Source organism: Tupaia chinensis, unplaced genomic scaffold, assembly GCF_000334495.1.
Source record: "Tupaia chinensis unplaced genomic scaffold, TupChi_1.0 Scaffold000048_1, whole genome shotgun sequence".
Lineage (NCBI taxonomy): Eukaryota > Metazoa > Chordata > Mammalia > Scandentia > Tupaiidae > Tupaia > Tupaia belangeri.
In genome coordinates this window covers 7414060-7439492 of record NW_006159506.1, presented here as the reverse complement: position 1 = coordinate 7439492, position 25433 = coordinate 7414060, and the positions used below count along the sequence as shown (strand labels likewise).

General features: G+C 41.9%; 1 protein-coding gene across 1 annotated transcript in view; it reads right to left on the bottom strand.

Annotated features, from left to right (window-relative positions):
• The window catches only part of F13A1 (coagulation factor XIII A chain), a 194183-nt gene that overhangs the window by 64020 nt on the left and 104730 nt on the right, over positions 1-25433 (bottom strand). The window contains exons 8-9 of the mRNA XM_006141237.3: positions 23318-23456; positions 351-454 (exon numbers count right to left, since the gene is read on the bottom strand). Coding sequence (XP_006141299.2) covers positions 351-454; positions 23318-23456 — 243 coding nt within the window. The remainder of the gene's footprint in view (positions 1-350; positions 455-23317; positions 23457-25433) is intronic.

Genomic DNA, 25433 nt, shown 5'->3' with positions numbered 1-25433 from the left:
AGTAGCGGGGAGGGCTAAAGTGTATTTTATAGCCTGGTAAAAAATGCTTACACAGATTTTTTTTTTTCTCTTGTCTTGAAAACTGCTTATCAAAGCAAGAGTAGATGAATTATATATGTTAAGTTTTATATTCTTTCTCTAAAAGTTGTAAAATAAACAGAGTAAAGTCGACTGTTGAGATGAAATTAAGCCTGATTGGGAGACAGTTAGCACTGTATATGTGTCCAGAAAGCACACTTCTGACCCTGGTTTCCAATGGGTGCATTTCCCCTCCCACATCCAGTGCAGCAATAACCGTGCCCTAGGGATCAGCAGGGAAATAATTTCCCTGAGGGAAGATGCAGTCTTACCATCACTGTTTTCCTGTGGGGTGCTGTCCACAGCTTGCCAGCCCCCAAATCCAACAGGAAGGTCAGGTCTTGTCATCCAAGCTTCATTCCAGCAATGGTAGTTCCTTAGAAGCACAACCACAGGAGATTAAACTTCCTATCACATTCAGAGCTCCAAGAAAAAAAAAAAAAAAGAGGTCCCAAGTCCTGTTTATATTCTATCTATAGATTACTGGAGTGGATAACACTGAATTTGGGGGCTCCTGGAGATTTGCTGGAGCTTCATCCAGACTTGAGTTTGTTATTGGTTCCATTACCAATGGCACCCATTGGAGACACTTACATGACTGGATGTTGTCCACCCCCTATTAAGATCAGCTGCAAGGTCACCCAGAGATACTTTAATCAATGTGTTAAACTTAACCATTCTCTCCTGCCTAATGAAACAGAACTTACTAAATGGGAAATGGGTAAGGAAGCAAAATGAATTGAAACCAAAATATGTATCTTTGAATTTGTTTATATTGTTCCAATTTATAAAAAGCCTGTTCCTTTGTAATGATTAAGCTATATATATGCATGTTGATGGTCTTCCACAATTGCCATAGAAACTATAATATTAACTCCTGATTATAATTCTCTATACTTTTTTTTAAAGACTCATTTTGTTTAATTTTATTTATTTATTTTTAATTTGACCAGAGAGGGACAGAGTCAGAGAGAGAAGGAAAGTGAGAAAGCAAGTACCAGGTTTGGGACTTGAACAGGTTGGCCATGTGGGAGTCCAGCGCCCTTAACCACCACACCACCTGCTGACCCTAGTTCTCTATACTTTGTGGCAAATTTCCATTCTATATTTAAAGAAAGGTTGTCTGGGTGATTGTCTCTTTGCCCTTTAACAAAGGTGGGCAACCCAGGAGCAAAGGGCCACATAAAACTTTTCAGAAGTTTGATTTTGACCCTTGAAGCAAGAGCATGAAATAAAATGTCATCGTGAATTGTATTATTATGTCCTTGGAAAGACCTGAAATTATATGACAGTGCAGAATCAAATGAGAGCATATTAACCCCTCAGCACTATAGAAAATGTTCATGTAGTCTTAACGATTTAATGATGGGGCCAGGTAGTTACAGCAGCTTTTGTTTATAGCACTGATGAATTTTAGATCCAACTACCATCCATCCTTTTCCTAAATGTCCTTCAAGTCAATAATTTATGCATGCTCCCATCTCTTGGTGCAGACCATACCTGATTGGCTCAATCAAGAGATATTAATTTAACTAATGTGCTCACTATTCACCAGGCACTCGCTAGATGCTGGAGATTCAGAGATAATCAGGGCATGGGTTTACAATCAAGGAGGGATGACAAACATGAAAACCAATTTCTAAAACATATCATAGGTTTACTGTGAGGCTTAAATAAGATAAGATACGTAAAGTATTTAGAACAGGTTCTGGCATGAGAAAAGTATTCAAAAGTTGCAACGCTTATTTTTTAAAACTAACTAATTGAAATGATGCATGCTTAAGTGGAAGTTCATTGGGATGCAACGATGAGTCTGTGGGGAAAGTCTTAGAGTATCAGGGAAGGCTTCCCAGTGGAAGTGATATTTGAGCTGAGTCCTAGAAGAGAAAGGGGAGTTCAGCAGGTCGACAAAAGGAGTAAGAATGAAATTGTGGAGGTATGAGAGTTACCATGGTGTGTGTCAGGAGCTAAATGCTATTTCTTGTGGATGGCAGGTAATGTGTTTGCATATTGCTTGTTGGGGAAGAAGAGTGATGGCAAGTGAGGGCAGGCAGGCGATGCCCCAAACTGACAGATACAAGCGATGGTCAGAAAGTTCACAGAAAATGTGTATAATATTTTAAAAAATGAAAAACTATGGATTTAAAAACTTTTTGCATCAAAATAAACTCATTCTTTAATTTCATTTTTCCATGAAAATAGCACTTCCTGCATCCTTGGAACAGTTCTTTTTTCTTTCTTTCTTTCTTTCTTTCTTTCTTTCTTTCTTTCTTTCTTTCTTTCTTTCTTTTTCTTTCTTTTTTTGTAGTTTATTTACCCCTTGAGTGAGAAAGGTAGAGAGAAAGAGAGAGACAGAGAGAAAGAGAAAGAAAGAAACAACATTCCCAACAGGATTTTTTTTTTAAGAGATGTTTTTTGCTATAGTGCACATGTGCTTGCCAGAGAGACAGAGAGACAGAAATTATCTCCCAGCGGGATGCCATGCAGCAGTCCCTTGCCTCCCTTCTCCTCTCAGAATTTTGAGCATGCTTGTACATACACCCAGCATGAGTTTTAAACCTCTCCGTCCAGGACTCAAACTGTGGTCTACTATGTAGTAGTCCAGTGACATAACCCTTATACCATCTGCTGGTCCCCTCAACAAGTTTTATTTATTTATTTTTTTGGAGAGGTTTTTTTCACTATAGGGCGCGTGCGCTCGCCAGAAAGACAGAAAGAGACATAGAGACAGAAAGTGAGAAATCACCCCCCAAGGGGGATGGTCACGCCGCAATCCCTTCTCCTCCATTCTCCTCTCGGGATCTTGGGCACGCACGCACACGCGCCTGGTGTGAGTTTAAAGCCACCGGATCCAGGACTCGAGCCGCGGTCGACTACGTGGGAGTCCAGCAACATAGTCATTACGCTAACTGCTGGTTCCCCCCTCAACAAGTTTTTGACACTGTGATCCACGCCCAGCTTCAGCTAGGCCAAGTTACATGTGTACCTGTGATACAGAATTGGATGAAGTTTGGGGTGGATCACAGGGCTCCCTTATTGGGGGTGCTATTTCTCTGCCTGTCTCTTTCTGTCTCTCTCATTCTTGAGATAAATAAATAAACTTAAAAAAAAAAGAGGAAAAAAAGATTTGTGTTGGGAGTAGGCAAAATAGGTGGGTGACTTGTACAACCCTGGGTATGAGGGATGTGAGTGTTGGTGGGAAATTCAGGAGCGGAAACCTCAGGAGCCTTTTTTTAACACATGGGACTGTAGATTTGGGAAGGAGGAGGTCACTGGAGTCTTTGTGTAAGATGGAGGATGGTTGGGCAAAAGCCAGCTGAGAAGTGAATGAAAAGGGGAGGAGGCACTGCAGCTTCTTCCTACAGAGGGGTCTAGGCTGTGAAGGAGAAAAGAGAAGAGAAGGCAGTGCTATGAAGCAGTGCATGGCAGGGAAGACTGCACAGGGCTGGAGTGAGGAGAGCGAGGAGTGCTCACAGAGGGGGAAAGCAAAGGAGCCCTGGAATGCCAAGGATGCAAGAGGATGAGGCCAAGAGCCCTTGTGGACAGATGTGGAAGTGCAGCAGGTCTGCAGGGGAAGAAGAGAGGCGCAGGGTGAGAAGTGGAGTTTCTGCAATTTGACTAGGTCCTCTGCTCATGGTCTTAAATCACTGCAGCCAAAGTGTTGGCTGGGGCTGTTGTCCTGTCTAATACTCAAGAGTACTCTTCCAAGCTTACTCAGATTATTTTTTAAAAATTTACTTTAATTATTCATTTATTTTTATGTATTTATTCATCTATTTTAATTTAATCACACAGAGAGAGAGAGAGAGAGAGAGAGAGAGAGAGGAAAGTGAGAAAGTAAACCACCAGGTCTGGGACTCTATGGTCTACCACGCCATCTCCTGGTCTGCTCATTAAGGTTCTTTTTTTTTTTTTTTTTTGGAGAGATTTTCACTGCAGGGCGCGTGCGCTCGCCAGACCGACAGAGAGAGACATAGAGACAGAAAGCGAGAAATCACCCCCCGGGGGGGATGGTCACGCCGCAATCCCTTCTCCTCCATTCTCCTCTCAGGATCTTGGGCACGCACGCACACGCGCCCGGCGTGAGTTTTAAGCCACCGGGTCCGGGACACGAACCGCGGTCGACTACGTGGGAGTCCAGCGACATAGCCATTACACTAACTGCTGGTTCCCCTCATTAAGGTTTTTGAAAGAATTCAGGTCTTTGCAGCTTTGCAGAGGACCAGGGTGAAGAGTGGAGGACTCTAAGCAGGAGCCTGAGGTTAGGTCCTATCCGAGAGTCTCTCTCTCTCTCTCTGTGTAGAAGCTGGAGTAAGGCCACTTGACTATTAAACAATGACTCTGCTAGCCTCCCTTCAGAATGGCAAAGGTTTCTCCATCAGGCAGAGAGACCCAGACAAAAACAGCAATAAAACATGGACCATCCCAAATGGACACCGGCCTGCTTCCTGTACAACCCATAGCTTTTAGCAGCCCTGGTTTTCACAGCTGCTCCACCCCCTCCCACCCCCTTGAGATTAATAGGCTCCAGAGCAGCCCTTATTTAAATTCAAATCTCCTTGGCAAGGTTAGCCTTGAACAAGATAAATATGCTTTGCACTTCAGATCTCAGGTAAAGACTTTTTTTTTTTTTTTTTTTTGAGGGTAATATTTCTTTTAAATGACCAGGATATGGAGAAAAGTTTCTTTTCTCTCACTATGACACCTAATTAGTTACACATGATCCCTTTTAGTTTCACTTATGACTGAAGCGTTCTCTGTATTTTTAAGGTGGGAAGGTTTCCTAACAGATTTGGGGACCTGTTAGCAGTGGGAGAGGTGGAGGAGAGGTAAAGCTTTAAATGGGGCTGGGTCTTTGTCAGTGGTGCACAGTCAATGACTTGGCTCCCAGACAGTCCATGAGCGGAAGGAGAGGTGCTACCTTTACCCCTCTGGGGCCCTCTCTCCTTACAAATGTCTCCGGGCTCAGGACTGGCTGGAGGATGGACATGTGTCCTGGCCCTGTCATACTACAAGGATTTCCTCTGTTGATGTCCCATAACTCTGATGTAGACATGTTCATTTTGTATATCCCAAATTCTACCATGAAAGGGACTCAAATATTTACAGACATTTCTCTTACTCACTTTGCTTCTGTTTGTTTTAAAAACACTTGTGTGGCTTACAGAGGAATTCCCTATAATCTCTATCCATTACTTAGATATTTAGCATTTTTGTTATACAACTCACACCTATTTCGGAGGCTCTGTTTCCAGATAGTATCATTTCTCTTTGTCCCCAAAACTCCCTTTAGCACTTCCTTTAAAAAAAAAAAACTTTTGAAAGTTTTTTTTTTTTCATTTTTCCCATTCTTTCATGAGAGAGAGAGCAAAGACATCCCAAATAAGTCATGCCTCAATCTGTCACCAGCATCAGCTGCCCCAGACTATGGGCATGCACACGTGTTTAGGGACACGGTAGGACTTGAACCAGGCTCTTTCTCATATGGGTCTATTTGCATTATTGCGGTAGCACTGCCTAACTCCTTCACATTTTTAATTGACAAATAATAATTGTATATATCTATGGGGTTAAAAAATGATGCTTTGATATATGCATATATTATGGGATGACTAAATCAAGCTAATCAACGTATCATTCACCCTACATATTTAACATTATTTTGTGGTGTAAATCATTTAAATGTACTCTTTTAGTGATTTTAAAATACGCATTACATATGGGACCAACAGATGGCATAATGGTTACATTGCTAGACTCCCACATGACCCACCATGATTCGAGTTTCAGACCCAGCGACTTGAAACTCATGCTGGACGCATGTGCTTGTGTGTCTAAAATCCTGAGAGGAGAATGGAGGAGACAGGATTGCAGTGTGGTTTTACGTCCAGCGGCTGATTTCTCACTTTCTGTCTCTGTCTTTTTCTGTCTCTCTAGTGAGTACACGTGTTCTATAGTAAAAATCTCTCTAAATACACACACAATATTAAATATATTATTAAATATATATTATATATTAAACATATAAATGTACAACAGTGTACATTGATATCAAACACTAATTCCAAAGTTTTCTTTTTATTGGTGTTTTTATTTTACTCATAATAGGGGGTACGTGTGTGCATAGGGAGGGAGAGACACCCTTAACAGGGTCTGGTCACACTAAGATCTCCTTCCCCTTGCCCTCTAGCTCATCAGGATCTTGGGCAAGCACATGCATACCTAGTATGTTTCAGGTTGACCGATGCTAGGGATCCAAGCCATGGTCAGCCATGTGGCTTCCAGCACTGTAGTGTGGTATGTTACCTACTGTGCCCCAGGGGCTGGGCCAGTGTACAGACGTCTCATTTCTTTCTCTCTCTCTCTCTCTCTCTCTTTCTTTCTTTCTTTCTTTTTTGAGAGGTTTTTGCTGTAGGGCGCATGTGCTAGTCAGAAAGACAGAGAGAGAGAGAAACAGAGAGATAGAAAGCGAGAAATCACACCCCAGAGGGGATGGCCATGCCACAATCCTTTCTCCTCCATTCTCCTCTCAGGATCTTGGGCATGCACGCACATGCGCTGGGCATCAGTTTAAGTCACCAGGTTCAGGACTTGAACCACAGTTGACTACATGAGAGTCCAGCGACATAGCCATTACGCCAACTGCTGATCCCAGACTTGTCTTAATTCCATTTACTGCCTCCCAGGCAGGGAAACCCATGCTAGTTCTTGAAAGTGACTTCTTATTGTAAAACTTTTTTTGTCTAGATCCACAATAACCTTTCTGCTCTCATCTTGCAATCTTGCCATGCACTTGTAGAGTGCACGAATCTACATCTGCCCCCATTTCTAGCACTGGAGCAGGGCCTGGCCCTTAGGAGATGCTGAGTGTCACCCGAATGAATGGTGAGGACACGTCTAGCAGGGCAGGTGTTATTAGACCTTTGCTTGTTTGTTTTTAAGATTCGTGGTTTTATATTTTCTCAGAGTCTTCATTTAGAACTTGAGTTCTCACTATATGGTCAGAACGTATAGTGTCCCTTTAAAGTTAAGAAAAAAATGAGAAGCCTCAAACATGATCTAGTTTTGGTATTCCTTCTTTCGAAAGGAGACAGCGGAAGTTAAAATGAAGGCATGGTTTCCCGGAGTTGTGTAATCAGATGAAAACAACTCGTTCTGGATGATGATGGAAATGACAAGTGAAGAACACAGCCTTGTTTTTTTGTTACTTCCTGTATGTGTTGCACAGTGACAGCTAGTAATTTTTAGAACTCTTTCAAGGTTGCTAATAATTCAGCAGACTTGGTACAGAGGGCTCCGAGAATCTTCACCAAAGGCAGGGCTTCACTAGAAAAACAGCACCCTGCCCTGCTGGGGAAGCCTGGGTGAGACGTCACAGCACTGGTGTAGCTTATCCTTTGATGCAGCAAATCCATTTGATTCAAATGCATGCATGGGAAATAATCACTCAACTGCAAAGACAAGTGCCTAAAAATGTTCATCCTGGCATAACGTACAAGAAGGGAAAGTTGAAAACAAGCTAACCCTCCAATATGGGATTATTTGTTTATTTATTTATTTTTGGGAGGTTGCATGCATTCTCCAGAAAGACAGAGAGAGACAGAGAGACAGAAAGCAAGAAATGACCCCCAGGGGGGATGGCCATGCCACAATCCCTTCTCCTCCATTCTCCTCTTGGAATCTTGGACATGCACACATACGCACCCGGTGTGAGTTTAAGTCACTGGGTCCAGGACTCGAACCACGGTTGACTACATGAGAGTCCAGTGACATAGCCATTATGTAACTGCTGGTCCTAATATGAGATTATTTTGAAACACAAAACACAATGTCATTCAGCTCTAATAATGCCACAGCTACATTTATTAAGCAGGAAAGATCATAGCATATTCATGTTTAGAAATCACACTACAGGATACCATGTACACTGTATGTATGTATTGTACATGGATGTAGGTGTAAGAGCCAGAATTTTCAATGACTCCCCTTCCTCTTGCCCTTGTATCATCCCAACTTGCCTTGAGTACTTGTAAAATCTGTGAAAAGGATGGGCTATCGCTTCTCTGATTATGTTACTTTACACGGTAAGGAAGATGTTGCAGATGTAGTTAAGGTTACTAATCTGCCATCTTGGAAGTTAATTCAAAGGAAGATGAGCAGGGTGGGTCTGAGCTAACCAGATGAGCCCTTAGAATTGGGATCTAGAGGCCAGAGAGAGCGCAAGTGAGGAAACGAAAGCACAGAGCCATTCTCTTGCTGTCCTTGAGAAAGAGGGAAACATTTATCAGCTCTGTAGCTGTGAAGATCTGAATTCTTTCAAGAACCTCAGTGAGCTTGGAAGAAGTCTCTGAGTATCAGCTGGGACAACAGCCCAGCCAACACTTTGGCTGCAATAATTTGAGACCATGAGCAGAGGACCTGTGCTGAAACTCCTGGCCCACATGAATCCATAAGTTGGTGTTGGTTTTAGCTACTAAATTTGTGGCACTTTACTATACATCAATAGAAAGTGAGTACACTAGGAGCCAGCAGATGGAGTAATGGTTAAGTCGCTGAACTCCCATGTAGTTAGTTGACTGCTGTTCGAGTTCCGGTCCCAGTGGCTTAAAACTCCTGCCAGGTGAGTGTGCATGCATGCCCAAAATTCCGAGAGGAGAATGGAAGAGAAGAGATTGCAGTGTGGCCATTCCCCAGAGGGTGTTTTCTCACTTTCTAACTCTCTGTCTCTCTCTGTCTCCCTCCAGCAAAAATCTCTCTTAAAAAAAAAAGTGAGTACACTATGAAAAAAGGCATATTAAAGAATGTTTAACAAATGCTACAAGTGTTCTGAGTAGTTAGAAAGTAGATAGGTTTGTCCTTTCTTCAGCAATGTTTGGAATTTAAAAAAAGTAAGCATGCATATTGGGTTTTCCCCCAAACACGAAGAGAACTACATAAAACAAAACAAAACAAAAAACCACCACCATTCAAAATCTGCTCTGATCTTAACAGCAGGCTAAAGTCCCATCTAGAGGTACAGAAGCTCATGGACTGAGAACGAGGCCAAGAACAATGTGGACTTCGGGGCTCTGCGTGATCCGTGTTCAAAGAAAATCAAGTGGTTAATTTAAGTAAGGAGTCCTTTCCTGACTCTAACTGGGGTAACTGCTTAAACACTCCACAGGGTCATTTCATTTACAATCTGTCGAAAGGTTTTTGGAGAAAAAGAGTCTTTAAAAAGAAGAAAGAGATAGGGGCTTGTAATTTTGTCTGCACAGCTTTTATTAGGACTCCAGGGAAAGCACAAATAAGATCAAGAGAAGTCTCTGGAGGAGATGTCTTGAACCAGCTTCAAGCGTAGTCCAAGGATGTGAATTCTTTTATTGCAAAAATGGTAGGGGGTGAGAGAAGGTACTCAGCTCACTTGCAAATTACTTGTGAATTTGTAGCAGAAGGGTATACATTACTTCTCTGGTTCTGCTGATCATGTAGGCAGTACTATTGGTGACAAAATTCGCAGCCCACCCTGGGAATATGAAACTCTGGCCATTCCAATAGTAATGGTAATCAGGTGCAGAAGGACTTGTTGGAAAGAGTTGAGAATAATTTGCCGGACTCTGAGGCTTGCCTAACAAAACATTTCCAAGTGAAGATGAAGGCTAAGACTGAGAACAAAAACTTGACAATTAGGAAATCTAATGAAGCGAGATGATGGAAAGGAATTATTCAGAGGAGAGGCAGGCTGAGGGATCTGTTCGGGAGCTGGGATCTGGGAGCACTATAGCATATCAAGATGCAGCTATTCATTGGGAGCAATGACTGCTTTACCATTGTGGAACCAGGGAGGGGCTTTGGGATGCTCACCAGGGTCATGTCAGTATAGGCCAGAGGTCCAATCAGGTGGCAATCAGGCCAGTGCCTCCTGCTTTCTCTGAGGCTCAGGTGTTTTAGTTCCCTCCGATTGGAAGCCATCTGAAGAAGCCCTGGCTGTGCAGTCCTAAACAATCTCATTTGCATAGTGAAGCTGTGCAGTATATACAGGGAAGACACTGTGGATACCCAAGCTCAACAAAGAATGCAACCTCATACCAACCAAAGGGGAAGTCATGGAGGTGTCTGTTCATGGAGAAGCAGAAGTTTAAGCAGTTTGCTGCAGCACAGAGACACCAAGAGAAGAGACCGCAGACGGGGATTGGACTTGGGAATGTGCTGTAACTCCCGACACGAAACTATAAGCTCTATTTATAGTACGGGTGAGAGTCAAAGTCGTTAATAACTGCTCAGTCATGGACATGAACTCTCCAGAGGCTACAATCCATCAGAAACAACACTGACTTTAAGGGCTGGTACAGTCTTACCAGGGCATACTGGCTCAATCCCAGTCCAAATGGAGTCAATCACAATCTCTCTTTAAAAAAAAAAAAGTGAGCACACTATACAAAAAGAATGAATCTAGCACTTAACAAGTTTCCACTTATGAAGTTTTCTGGGAATGAGTCCTTCCTTATTCCTGAGAGGCCAGCTTTTTACTCTCTTCTTAAACTTCTGCATACAGGTTTTTTGAATACTTAAGAGAATTTTAGACCCAGCTACATTGATCCAGTGGCAGAACAATGCTCTTTAAGTACTGGAAGTCATATGGAAATTGGGGTTTGGGTCCAAGGTGGAATCCTACATGCTGGGTGCAGGCATGTGTGCCTATGATCCTGTTTGGCCAAAAGGCTGAGGGGTTGAAGGAATTACAGTGTGAGAGCCTGTTGAGGGTGCTTGTTGTCTCTCTTTCACAAAATAAATCTTTTTTCAAAAGAATTTTATAGCAACTTTATCAATAGTAATTTTTTTTTAAATTAAGAGTGTATCGTACAGGTTTCTTTTTTATTCTCCTTTGCTTCTCTCATGATTATTTATTTTATTTTTTCAATGTAATTGAGCAGATGGAAGAGACAGAGGATGAGATGAAATTTGGCTAAAGAAAACACACACACACACACACACACACACACACACACACAAAACCCTCACAAACAAAGCAAAAAAAGAGAAAAAAGGAGACAAAACAAGAGACCAGCAGATGGTGAAATGGTTACATCGCTGGACTCCCACAAAGTTGACCGCAGTTCGAGTAGCAGATCTGGCGGCTTAAAATTCATGCCAGGCACATGTGCATGTGTGCTCAAAAATCCCTACAGGAGAATGGAGGAGAAGGGATTGTGGTGTTGTCACTCCCCCGGGGGGGGGTGATTTCTCACATTCTCTCTCTCTGTCTCTGTCTCTGCGGTGCGCACACATGCCCTATAGCAAAAATCTCTCTCAAAAACAAAATGAAAATAAAAAATATACAGTAAGTAGATGCTACTCCGTTTGCCCACACTGGTTAGCAGAAGGCCCTCTCTGAGCCTGACTGGATTCAGTTTGAAAATGAGCCCTATCCTCCTTTACTTTTCTCTTTGGACTAGCAAGTTGGAAATCAATATTGTGACCAAAAGTGAAGAAAAGATGGATTTTGAGAATATTTGCCTGTATGACTCTACAGTATAAAAAACGTTCTCTAATACATTCTTGCCAAGTTTCTCCATAATTATTAAACAGGATTTAAAAAAAATAATAATTTAACTGCCAGGCTCCATAGGTACCAAAGTTATAGCTTTGCATTATAAAGCTGTTTATGACGATGATGTTCTAAAGTTGATAGCTCTTATTTTTGTCAAGTTTTTCTAAGGGCTTACTCTAAAGACTTACTCCTTACACAGGAGTTCAGTTTTATTCAGTCTAGCTTAGATGGTGCATGTTTTATTAGCATCTAATTATTTGTGCTTTGCATTATAAAGCTGTTTATGACGATGTTCTAAAGTTGATAGCTCTTATTTTTGTCAAGTTTTTCTAAGGGCTTACTCTAAAGACTTACTCCTTACACAGGAGTTCAGTTTTATTCAGTCTAGCTTAGATGGTGCATGTTTTATTAGCGTCTAATTATTTGAAAACTGGTAACCTTTGAATGGTATCAATGATAACTCTCAGGCAGAATTTATGATTAATCAGAACGTGACTTTTTATTACCTAAAACACCTTAATGCTTCCTATGTGGTTTATCAGATGGCTCCTCCTTTCTTTCCCATTCTGCCTAATTTCTTTCTTTCTTTCTTTCTTTCTTTCTTTCTTTCTTTCTTTCTTTCTTTCTTTCTTTCTTTCTTTCTTTCTTTCTTTTTGGAGAAGAGAGAGACAGAGAGACAGAAAGCGAGAAATCACCCCCCAGGGGGAATGGCCACGCTGCAATCCCTTCTCCTCTTGGGATCTTGGGCACGCACACACACGTGCCTGGTGTGAGTTTAAGCCACCGGGTCCGGGACTCGAACCAAGGTCAACTACGTGGGAGTCCAGTGACATAGCCATTAGGCTAACTGCTGGTCCCTGCCTAATTTCTTGAGAAGGACTTGCAACTGCCTCTGACTTCTTGTCCCTACACTCCCTCTTGTTCACTCTCAAGTGAGACTTGAGTGGAGCAGAGACAGCGGGCACTCTTTGGCGACATTCTAGCAGTGGGAGCAGGGCAGGTATAGGACATGGCAAAAACAGTCCAGTGTAGAGATTTTCTTTCTTTTTTTGCATATTTTATTTTTAATTTTAATGATTATTCATACATTAAATCACTATACATCACTTTGATTGTAAAGAGACTTTACCCAGCATGATATACACCTCACTTCAGCCCAGTTGAGACTATTATACACATCCTCGTCAACAGATAATAAACTTTATCTGTGTCCCACAAGTGTCTTATCTCTCCATCCTCCAACAAAATTTTCTTTTCTATGCTCTTCCCCTCTCACACTCTCTTTCCACTTTGTCTCTACTGTCCATTATAATTTGTAATACTTTTATGTTCTCCAGTCTTTCAGTCTCTACCATAAGTGTGGACAACTGGTATATGTTAAGTGGAGACATACAATGTCTCTCTTTCATAGCCTGACTTGCTTCACTCAGCAGTTTTCAAACAAATGTTTGTAGCATCCCTCCATTATACTGAAATGAAATCCATATATAGCTTTCCACAGTTTTAATTTCTTTTTCTTTTTTCTTTTTTAAGGGATATTTTGCTAGAGGACACATGTGTTCACTGTAGAGACAGAAAGGAACAGAGAGAAAGAAAGCAAAAAAGCACCCCCCCTCCAGGGTGATGGCCACACTGCATCCCTTCTTCTCCAATTTCCTCTTGGGATTTTGGGGACACATGCACATGTGCCCGGTGTCAGTTTAAGCCACTGGGTCAGGACTCAAAATGTGATCAACTATGTGTGAGTCCAGCAACATAACTATTACTCCATCTGCTGACCCCTCTACAGGTTTAATTTTTTGGGGGGAGAGAGAAATGTTTGCTATAGGGTGTGTATGCTTGCCAGAGAGACAGAAAGTGAGAAATCACCCCCTGGGGGGATGGCCACGCTGCAATCCCTTCTCCACCATTATTTTCCCCTTGGGATCCTGGGCATGCATGCACCTGCAGCTGGCATGATTTTTAAGTCACCAGGTCTGTGACTTGAACCAAGGTCAACTACATGGGGGTCCAAAGATGTAACCATTATGTCATCTGCTGGTCTCTCTACAGGTTTAATTTCTAAAAGATTAATGTGATGCTCCATGTGAAGGATAAATGGAGAAACAAAAGGACATACATAACATGATTTCAACAGATATTAGGGGATTATGAAAAAATTGGGGGAAAGTGGAATTAAAGTGTGAGTTTATTTGATGAAAATAATTTAATCCATGCATAGTTTTTCATAATTCAAATTTTCCTTGAACTGCTTGAATATCCATATTACATGTCAGAAAGATGATACTAGATGCCAAAAATATCTCTGCAAAGTCAAAATACCTGTGGGGTGCGATAGACCTTTCCTCATCCGAAACCACTGTTTAGTGGCTAGAGAGGAGGCTGGGAGATACACTTTCAGAATGATAAACTAAGAACCTTGGAAATCTGCTCCTCCATAAAGCTTCAGGAATGGTAGCAAAAATGATCGAAACCAACTTTTCCAGAACTCTAAAATTAAAGACTGCAACAATTTGAGAAACATTTATTCAGGGAACAGACAAATCTCAGTAAGAACAGCGAGCATCATGAAGTTCTAATTTGCTTTACTCCCATCCCACTTTCCAGAGCAGTCTTGAAAACAGACAACCTCAGTAGATGTGAAAACTTGCAACCCAGAAACTAAGGATAGAGAGAAAGTGGGTTTGGGACGCCTCAAAATCTCTTTTCCCACATTGTTACTATGTAACCTCACTGGAAGCTCCTCAAAAAGCTCCATTCTCAGGGCTTGTTTTAATATGATTCAGAGCTTACTCTACACAAGTAGCCCTATCTGTAGAGTGCTTTACAAAAACGATTAAAAGCAATTATTTAACATCACTGCTACCTAAAAAGGATATAGCAGTTGGAGCTGATATAAAGCTACCCAAAGATCTCAGGCAGAAAGAAAGAAAAAAATAAATAGGAAATGAGATGTTCATAGTGAGATTTGAAAACACTAATGTATTCCCAAATGTCTAGGTGGCTAAAATGAAAACAACAAAAATGGCAACTGTTGGCCAGAATATGAACTTAGAACCCTCTTGTATTTTTGTGGGAATGTGAAATAGTATAGATGCTTTGGAAAATAGTTTGTCAGGGGACCAGCAGTTAGCATAATGGCGATGTCACTGGACTCCCATGTAGTAGACCACGGTTTGAGTCCCGGACCCAGTGGCTTAAAACTCATGCTGGGTGTGTGTGCGTGCGTGCCCAAGATCCCAAGAGGAGAATAGAGGAGAAGGGATTGCGGTGTGGCCATCCTCCCTTGGCGAGGGGTTGATTTCTTGCTTTCTGTCTGTCTTTCTGGTGAACACACGCGCCCTGTAGCAAAAACCTCCCCTCAAAAAGTTAAATCCAGAACAACCGTATAATCAGCAATTTCACTTTTTTGTATCGACCCAAGAGAAATAAAAACATGTCCACATAGAAGCTTTTATCTAAATATTCATATAGGAGCATTACTTATAATAGCCGAAAAGTGGAAACAACCCAAATGGATAGCTGATGAATATGTAAATATTGGGTTGTCAGAAAAGTCATGACACATTTTTGCATAGAAAAACAGAAAAAAATATGTCATGTCCAACAACCCAAAGAAATCTGGGTTTCCATACAATGAAATATTACTCATAAGTAAAAGGAATGATATCCATGTTATATTATGGATGAATCTTATAAACATTATGCTACATGAAGGAAGTCAGACATAAAAGGTTATATATTTATGATTTCATTAATGTAAAATGACTAGAATAGGCTAATCCACAAAGACAGAAAGCAGGCTAATGGTTGTCAGGGTTGGGAGAACGGGGAATGATTACTAATAGGTATAGAGTTATTTTGTGTGGTGAGAAAAAAGGTTCTGGAATTAGATTATAGTGATGGCTGTACAATACTGTGAAGACATAAAAAAAAAAACTACTGAATCAAGCTCTTTCAAAGAGTGAATTTGGGGATAGGCTTGTTACATTCCAATAAAGATGTTATTAAAAAAAAAAAAAAGCTTAAATTCTGGGGTTGGCCTCTTTGACTTTGTCATTCAGGCTCTGCCACTGACAGGCTGGGAACTTTGTTAAGTTTCTGGACCTCAATGTCTTCATTTTTAAATGAGGACAATAACAGTAATGTGAACAGGCTGTTAAAAGGCTTAAATGAGGAAGTCAGTGAGTAGCATGGTGGTAAAGGCACTGGACTCCCACATGGTTGCCCATGGTTTGAGTCCTGGACTTGGTGGCTTGAAAATCACACAGGGAATGTGTGCATGCATGCCCGAAATATCGCAGGAGGAGAATGGAGAAGGGATTGCATTCATCTCCCTGGGGGAGGTCATTTCTCACTCTCCCTCTCACTGTCTTTTTCTGGCAAGTGCATGTGCCCTATGGCAAAAATCTAAAGAAAAAAAAAAAAGATTTAAATGAGTTAACACATGTCACCACTTATATCAGGACCTGACACAAAGATGGCAGCCCACAGTCATGAGCTATTTTTACCTTTGGAAGTGGCAAATAACTTTTTCAATCCTTGTCCCACATTCTGGTGTGCATTCAGTGAATATTCTTAGTTCCCAACTGATATGGCTCATGGTCTAGCTCTAGGTGATTTTTTCTAAAAATAATTTGGTCAGAAACGTGGTTAATGTGATAATGTTTGAAAATACATATCTGTAATAAGTGCTCAGAATTGGAAAGTTGGGTGTATCGTAGGATAATTGTACAAACCCTAAAGCATCTTTAAGCCGTTTAGACTACGTTCGTATTTTTTTCTTCTGTACTATTTTATTTAGATTTCCTTTTTAGGTTGTTCTGCTTTTTTGCAGACAGTAATTAAAATGGGAGATAATTTAACAATAATGAAGTTTAATTGGTTGAAGCACATTGAGCATCTAAAATACTATAAAGGTAGAACAGTCTAAGTTTCAAAAATGTGCCTGTATGGGCCAGTAGGTGACGTGGTGGTTAAAGCACTGGACTCCCACACATGGCCTTGATTCCTAGAGCCTAGGCCTTGAAAATCACCCTGAGCACGTGTGTGTGCATACCCAAAATCCTTTCTCCATTCTCCAATGGAGGATAATGGCGGCATGGCCATTCCCCCTGTGTGTGTGGGTGGGGGAGGGGCAGGGGACCATGATTTCTCACTTTTCCTGTCTCTATCTGTCTCTGGTGAGCATATGTGCCTTACGGCAAAAATCTGAAAAAAAGAAAAAAATGCCTACCAAGTGTAAACTATGATATGAGTACTGTACTAGGAATTGTAATTATAAACTACAATAGCTAGGACAAGCTCCCAGATGTAAAAGCTAGTTCATTTTAACTCTAAAATTCGTTTTGAGAGACCATTGTTCATGGATGAATACTACCTATTGTGGTACAGTATTTATTTATTTTGTATTTGGACATAAAAAGCAAAACAAAACAAAGCAGTAACAATCGTATTCTTTCCACAAAGTACTGAAGTGGTTGGGATGTTTAATTTTTTTTTTAAGAACCAGATGCACCGAGGTGGGCCAAAAAATTAGGGAAATTTACTCTGGTGCCTTTGAGTTCTGATATTTCTGATTCTTTTCTTCCTGGGAAGCTGAGGTGAAGCTGGTTTGCAAAGCAGATGCAGCCTGCTTCTGAGTGAGTGAGCAGGTCTTCACATGAAGCAAGTGCCAGAAACTGCAGAATACAGGAGGAAAACCTGGCTGAGAGAGCCATGGCATTTATAATTTTGTGGTTGTCATTGTTGTTGTCTTTTGGAGCTGCAAAGGACCATAGAGTTCATGAAGACCGAACTCTGACATTTACAGATGCTACTACTGAGGTTCAGAGGAGTTCAGCCCTTCACCCAAGATTATCAGCTCATCAGTGGCAGAGCTAACCAGGGAAACAACCCAAATGTGTAGCTGATGAATAGATTGTCATTGTGCCTTGCACAATGGAGGGAGAGAGGAGGAAAAAAAAATAATGAAATCATAGTTTGACTTTGGTGTATTTCCAGGATGCCCTGAAGAAAAACAAAATTTATCATTTCTTTTGACTTGGATCACTGACTAATTCTTAGATGCTCACAGCTTGAGCTGAAAGTAATAAAAACAAATTAGTAGGTTCACAATTATTTTAAAAAGTTAAATTCAAAAGCCACTTGAATCAAACGTACTTCATTTCGAATAAAAAGACAATCAAGGGAATAAAGACTTGCTCATTCTTTTAGCCCTCAACAGTTTTTATTATGACTTTCTTTTTTAGAGAGATTTTTGCTGTAGGGTACATGCAGTCTCCAGAGAGACAGAATGTGAGAAATCACACACATACCCCAGGGTGGGGGTGGTGGCCATGCCGCAATCCCTTTTCTCCATTCTCCTTTTGGGATTTTGGGCACGCACACACATGTACCTGGCAAGAATTTTAAGCTGCCAGATCTGGGACTCAAATTGTGATTGACCATGTGAGAGTCCAGTGACGTAGCCATTATGCCATCTACTGGCCCCAGCAGTGATCTTTAATATCATATAAGATGCTTAAACAGCTTGAGTTAGGCTGTTTTTTACATTTGCCCATCAGCCAGTTAGCTGGACACTGAGGAGCAGATGGGGTCAGCTGATGGGTCTTTGGATTCCTTCTATTCCCATCCACGGTGTGGACAGAGCATCCTTCTGCTCACCTCTTTTCAGAATTCCACTGGGAATGTGAGAAGGACGACTTGAGCACACGAGGGAGAGCTTAGGGCTGGTCACAGAGTCCAGAAACAGTGGGCAGGGAAGCTATTTGTTCTGAGGGGAAATTGAAAGACTGTGGACTGTCAGACCCTCTGAAACTAAGTGCCAGGGTGAGCTTATCATGCCAGAAATAAAACTTTGAATGAAACAGTGCCCAGAAGGTGAAAAGCAGGAGAGATGGTGATAAATGGATAATAGCAACCCTTTTCCACCCATAGTCATAACTCCATCTGCTTCTAGGTGTGCACAGCCTGGGGGCATTAGCCCCTTCAAGCAGACAGCGTAAAGAGCCAGTGGTTCTTACTGTCTTGCAGAAGGAGTGGCAAAAGCTAGACCATGAGCGTCATTTTCAATATTCAACAACTATAGTCAGAATAATGCATGATAACTCTGGATGAAATTCCATTCCTGCCTGTCTGGTCCTCAAAGCAGATTGATAACTAGTTGCCTCATTTCATCCCTAGACCTTTATTGTCATAGTCCCTAGTGTCAGCTATGGGCTAAGGACATTTCCTAGGCATTCCATCTTTGAACAGCACAGCCAGGAGATTGGAGGGGATAATAGCTTTGACTCCATGGCCCTTCCCAGGTGAACAGCCTTGCTTCCCTGGGATTATGATGAGAATCCTTTCCCTTAGTCTCTGTGAGTCCCAGCTTACAAGATAACCCACTTATATTTTTAGAGGGTGTTCTATAAATGATTTTTTTTCTTCCCTATAAACACTGGACAGATCTCCTCAAGGGCAGCGACCCTGATTAATATCTCTCTGAATCCTTAACATCTGGTCTTCAGCCATAATACTTCACAGAAAGGGTTTGTTGGATGATGAAATGATATTTATTCAGTTTGGTGAGCATTTTTAAATTTTCCAACCAATACCATTTATCCAGTGCTTGGTCTATGCCCTGCATGCTGTTACATGCTGGCAAAACAAACAAAATTAAAATAGATCAGACACCGCTCCCTGTGAGGGTTGCATTTTGGAGGGGAAAAGTCAAGAGGAGGGCACAGTTTTCTGCCCAGAATCTTCAGATCAGACTATGTTCACTCCAGCAAAAGGCCACAGAGTAACGCTTTCGGTGGAAGCAGCGAAGCCTTTCGTTGCAGTACTTTTCATGACCCTAACAAGTGCCACCATTGCTGTCTTTTAAAATTGTTTCCATTTCCATGATGACCTTCGTATAATGAGGTGATCACACTGCCTTTCCCCTGCCCATCTGAGCGAGCCTTGCCTCTCCCCCCTCAATGAGCCTTCGTAGTCCTATTCATTGCTTGGACTGCAGCTAAACATTGAGCAAGCATCTTCATTAAACTGTCCACAGTGATTCATAGATGCCTTCCCCAAGAGGTTACACATAATTCAGAACCCATCAGCACGCTGGGGACAGGCGGCTTAAATTGCTCCTTCTAGGATATGATGCCTTGGCGTTTGCCCACTTGGAATTTCATTTGCTACCCTGGGGTCCAATTACTCTGCCCTGCTGTGCCCTTCTGAGGTTCCTCAGCCCCTCCCTTGCCTGAGCTGCGAAGGGCTCCAGACTGTGCTCTCTCTTGGCATGGAAGGTATGTCTGCTCTGTGCAAATTTACAGCCCCTGTGAGGGGAGGTGCTCTCAGAGGGGAAATCCAACATGGAGGGGACCTAAGAGGGCAAACCAGAAAGTAGGAGAATAAGCAGTCTGTCTTTGATGACCTGTGGTCGCCAGGAGAGGAGTCAGACAAGGGACAGAATGTAAACATTGTCCCCAGGCTTTGGAGTACATGCTAGCTCATACATTTTTTTAGGTTCATTTATTTATTTTGTTCACACACGAGCAAGAGACACAGACAGACTAAAGGAGACATGGTGACTCTATTGGGTTGCCACACTGAGATTCACCCCCAGCCTCAGCCAGCCTGGATCCAAGACACCCATGTGTCCTGAGTAATCAGGTTGCTCTACAAATGTGAATCCAGCACCTTCCCATGCGATCAGCTCACAGACTATCATGTTTTACTGCTGTGCACCATCTGGTCCCATCTCACCCATGCCTGAGCTCTGCCTCTGAACCTCTGGGCACTGGTTTATTTTTATTTCTGGAAATCGGGTCCTTGGCCAAATTATGGAGAAGAGGACACCCTGGTTCCTAAGACCTCACTGGATATATTATCATCACAACCCATGGGCCACTGGGATCTATGTGTTGAGGAGATGGTGGCATGCACGAGAGTGATCACTCTGATGGCATCCTTCACTGAGAAAGGAGAAGGGACAGGAACCACCACACGACCCACAGACAAGAGGACGGGCTGGGTTGTGTTTGTTTGACTGAAGCCTGGGAGGGAATGGAAGAGGGAGGCCTTGAATGAGGCTGATCATTTCTGAGACCCTTTGCTAAGAAATACATCAGGCCACGTGTAGCCAGCTAGGCTGCATGGGCCTCTTAGTAGTTGGCTGACACCCAGGATGTCATTTCCAACCTTACCTCAGTCAGAGTTAGTTTTAATGGCCCAGCCCTCCCTTGCTTGTTATCCCTGTAGCTCAGGCAGTCCCTACTTCTTACCAGCATTCAGTACTATGCTACTAAGTATCATACCTACCACTATGCTAAATATTTCACCTCCATGTCCATAATTGATCTCCATCAAAAGCTGGAAACTACCTAGATTATCCTCACACAGCTCATGGGGAAACCAAAGCTCAGACAGGTGAAATAATTTTCTCAAGGTCACAGAGCGAGTGAACTGCCTAGACCAGAGCTTGATACAGGAGGGTCGCTTCAGTGGCTGCTGGTTGATGCGTCCAGGACAGCCTGCATCTGCCTCCTCAATCCAGGAAGTTCTCAGACACACTCTTGTCTTCTTGGAACACCTATAGCTTCTCTGGTGCACACCGTTTGAAGGCATCATTTCCTTCTTCTCATTTAGAAACATTTCAAGGTGTTCGAAGTGGCGCTGTCATCTTAGGACACTGGGCACCCCTATTTTTCTGACCGCCTCAATGTACTTAGGTTAGTGGTAACATATTGCCTCTAAGAAACTCCAGCTGTGTGACTAATAAGGAGGCAGTAATAACAGTTACATTCATTAGGCACCTGTTACACTTGGCTCTGAGCTGAATGAGGTAGGGAATTTTGTTGTCTCTGGTTTAGAGGAGGAAAGAAGCACAGAGAGGTTGTACCTTGCTCAAGGTCACACAGCCGGTCAATGGCAGAGCCTAGCCTTGGTCCCAGGCCTGACTAAAGTTTTTAATCTCTGTGTTCCATGGTCTGGGCATCAGCCAATCTGACAGATGAGTCATCATATAGTGAAAACCCACTAACGGTCAAGCAAAGGGAGAGAAGAGGAGCCCAGGGCATGGTCTACAGTAGAGGGTAGAGGCAGCCCTCAGAGTGGAGAACTTGGGCTCAGGGTGACAGGATACTTGAAGAAGGCACTAAAGGAGCAAAAGTTGTCAAGGACAGGGCAAGGAGTGCAGACCAAGAAGCTGAAAAAAGAAGGTGTCACCAAGAACAAGACGGGTCAGTTTCTCAATGTTATATCCATTCTATTGGGTGCTCTGTGGGGACTTACGAAGAGAGGTAACTGGATCAAGATGCAAGGAGGAATAACTTTGAACTGCAGTTGGCTATAAAGGTAGTGTGTGTGTGTGTGTGTGTGCATGTGCGTGCATGTGTGTGGAAGAAATATGGAGTGGAGAATGCCAAATAATTCTCATTTTGTAGTTTCTGATGGTCACACGGGCTTAAGGGGCAGCTATTTTGGTCTGTTTTTGTCATTCTGCACGCACACCGAGCTGCCATGTTGTAATTCCGCGGGCTTAAATGGCTCTCTAAATTGCCATTCAGAGGTGAGGCTCTGTCTCACCCATGCTCACCCGCTTACTACGGCTCAGTGCATTCCCTTCAAATGAACTGCACTATTTTTTATTCACAGTAGCACTTTGCTACTAGTTCAGCAATTTCCTTCTTTCAACATTCTCAAATGAGCATTTACCGGTACCGGCGAGCTAATAGTGCTCCTGCAACCGTGATCCATTCCTGGACCACAGGGGAGTTCAGGCATTTCTAACTTTTAATTTCTCTTAAAATGAGCTTATAACTTCCCACCATTCCCATTTGGATGCTTTTACAACTGACATTGTTTTAGCTTTATTACTTATAAAGAACAACTGTATGAGACACATTTTTGGCTTAGAAATTCCACCTAGATCAATTCCTGGCAGCACTAAAATTATGCCCCAATTTCCTTCAACATAGACCTTTCTAAATATTCTTTCAATTTAGACTTTTAGGATATTTTTTTCTCCTCTTTCTTAGTGTATTGACTTGGAGTGAGAGGGGGTCCTAAGGAAAAATGGACTTTCTTTGGGTGAGTGCTTAATAAATTTAGTGCTGTCACTCTTGGGCCCTAACCTAGGGCATGCTTGGCTCCAATATCTCTGCCATCAACCATAATATTAACCCACTGAAGTAAAGAAGAATGAATACAAGCGCATGTCACAGCTAAAACCATGGCCTCTTTTGGTGGTTGCTGTCATAATGCTGATCAATTTCTATTACTAAGCATCCAGGGACCAGCAGTAGGTGTAATGGCTATGTAGCTGGACTCCCATGTAGTCAACTGCGGTTCGAGTCCTGGACCCAGTGGCTTAAATTCATACCAGGCACATGTGTATGTGTGCCCAAGATCCCGAGAGGAGAATGAAGGAGAAGAGATTGTGGTGTGGCACCCTTGGGAGGTGATTTCTGGCTTTCTGTCTCTCTCTCTTTCTGGTGAGTGCAAGCACCCTATAGCAAAAACCTCTAAAAAAAAAAAAAAGAATCCAAAATACCTGTTTAGTAACATTTCTAATTCATTAGCTAAAAAAATTTGAGCATCAGACATTTATGGTGTGGAATGAAATGATCCTTCCCATGGAAGGGATAAAAACATTAGACCGAGTCTGCATTGTGGTCAATGTGTATTCTCATCATTTGATTCCAGCAAACACCTTTGTAAAGAACTCACCACACTGAATCCTTGGTGAGTTTGGAATTTACATTCCCATCTTCTTCCAGGAAGATATCCATCTGCAAATTGGCGTCATTGTCATGGGCTGAGAAATAATTGGTAATGACTCTTGCTGGTATTCCAAGGCATCGTAAAACTGCAGGAAAGGACAGATCACATCTAAGCTCGCCACCAAAATTCAATAAATACGTAGTGAAAAAAATCCCTTCTTGTAGGGACTTCCATCTTTATCAACATGAAAAGCCCCTTTGGGACTGTTCTCAAACGTTCTACACTACAGAAGGTGACTTTAACTGGATAGGACTATAGATAAACATCTTACTGTGTGGTCCTTCAGAACTCAGTCAGTGCTAAATGAAAACAACTGGACTAAAATTCCAGTAACAGGGCTTTAGTTACTTCATACGAACATCAAGGCAGTATTATTTTAACCGATCGTACTGTGTTTCTAAAAATTAAGTAAAATACCAGCTAATAAGAAGTTCAGAATTTGTAGCACAGGCCCTGAGTGAGGTTTGCTGGAATTTGTTCTTGTGATACTCACTGGAGGGTGACACCACAGAGTCATTTTAATTGTTAGATAATAAATTTCCTGGATGCATCTCTTGCCATATGTACCTATTGATTAAACTTAATCCAAATGCCCTCTCTGGCTCCCAGGACGCCAGACATCAGGGCTCATTGAAAATAATTCAGCTGACAATTTTAAGATTAATGACTTGGCTTGCCTTTTTTTTTTTCTTCTCCCTTAGAATAGTTTAGCATTTTTAACCAAAGGCTATCCACCTCCTTTAACAGAACAACCTTGGAAATCTCAACATGAGTGTGTTGAGACACTCATGTGTCCTCTATCTTAAATGACTTGATCTTAACATCCCAAACAACAACAGTGGTAGTGACCTATAGCCTCCTATTCTTGTTTTCCTCATTTGGCTTGGAACCCCTGTTTACCCACAGCCTTACTGATAAAATGATTGGCACTTTCATTCTCCTTCTGGTTTGACACTAACTCACATTATCACAGAATGAGACTTGTCCTAGAGTCTACCTTACTGGTACTTCTAAGACAGAAGAAGCGTGACTTTGGGGCATTTGTTCTTTCTTCCCTCCAATTTCCCTCTTCAGTTTTACTCTCATTGGGACCTCTCAATGGGGTGTGCCCACCTTTTCTTAATGTACTATCAAAACCTGTTTTCAAGCATAGGGCTGATGACCCTTTTATGCAAAAGGCTGTAAGGTGTTCACTATTTTATCTGGCTCTAAACCCAAAGGAATTACACTGGGATAGTGAAACTATGGATACAAGGAGGAATTATGTTCTTTCTGTTTTCCTGAAGTCATTTGACAAGAATGACCTCTGTGTAGCCTTGGCATAGGAGCTCTGAGGTAGAAGGGCTAATGCCAGCCTTCAGCACATCACGATGCTGGGATTTCTCACTAGAACTTCAGAGCCCAGCACTTCTAGGAGGCTGATACTTTTGGCCTTTCTTACTTTGGGAAATATATATTCCTTTATTCCTTGGTCTACTCAAAGAATAAAGAAAACAATTTTAATCAGTTTGATACCATAAGGAAATAAAATAAAACTCATGGTTTCCTTCCAGTTGGATCACTAAGTCTTAGACGCTTGCAAAGTTGAGCTAAAACTGGTAGATTGCATATTAATAATCAAATAGCTCCATCTAGACCTCCAGCCCCTCTCTCCCCTTTTTTTTTTTAATTTAAAAAATGCAAACTAGGTAAAACATTCTTTATTAATGAGTAAGCAGAGAGGACAATCTGATGTGAGCTTAATGTTTCTCCAAGGTTGTAGAAATGGCATGTGAATGAAAATCATTACCAATGATGAAGACATACTGAAATAAATGCATTTTTAAAAATATTCACTGAATTAACTGTAACGTTGTCAGGGCCTAGAGAAGCAAATGCCATTTTGAAAAATGATGCCTGAGGCTGAACAGAATAATTCTATTCCCATATGTTTTCCTCTACAGATTGGATTTTGGGTGGATTTCAAACCAGAGGGGAAACTGGAGGTAAAGATTGCTCATTATCTTCTGATATCTAATTGCTCAGGGGCATTGAGACTCACATGTAAAAATGGAGATGAGAC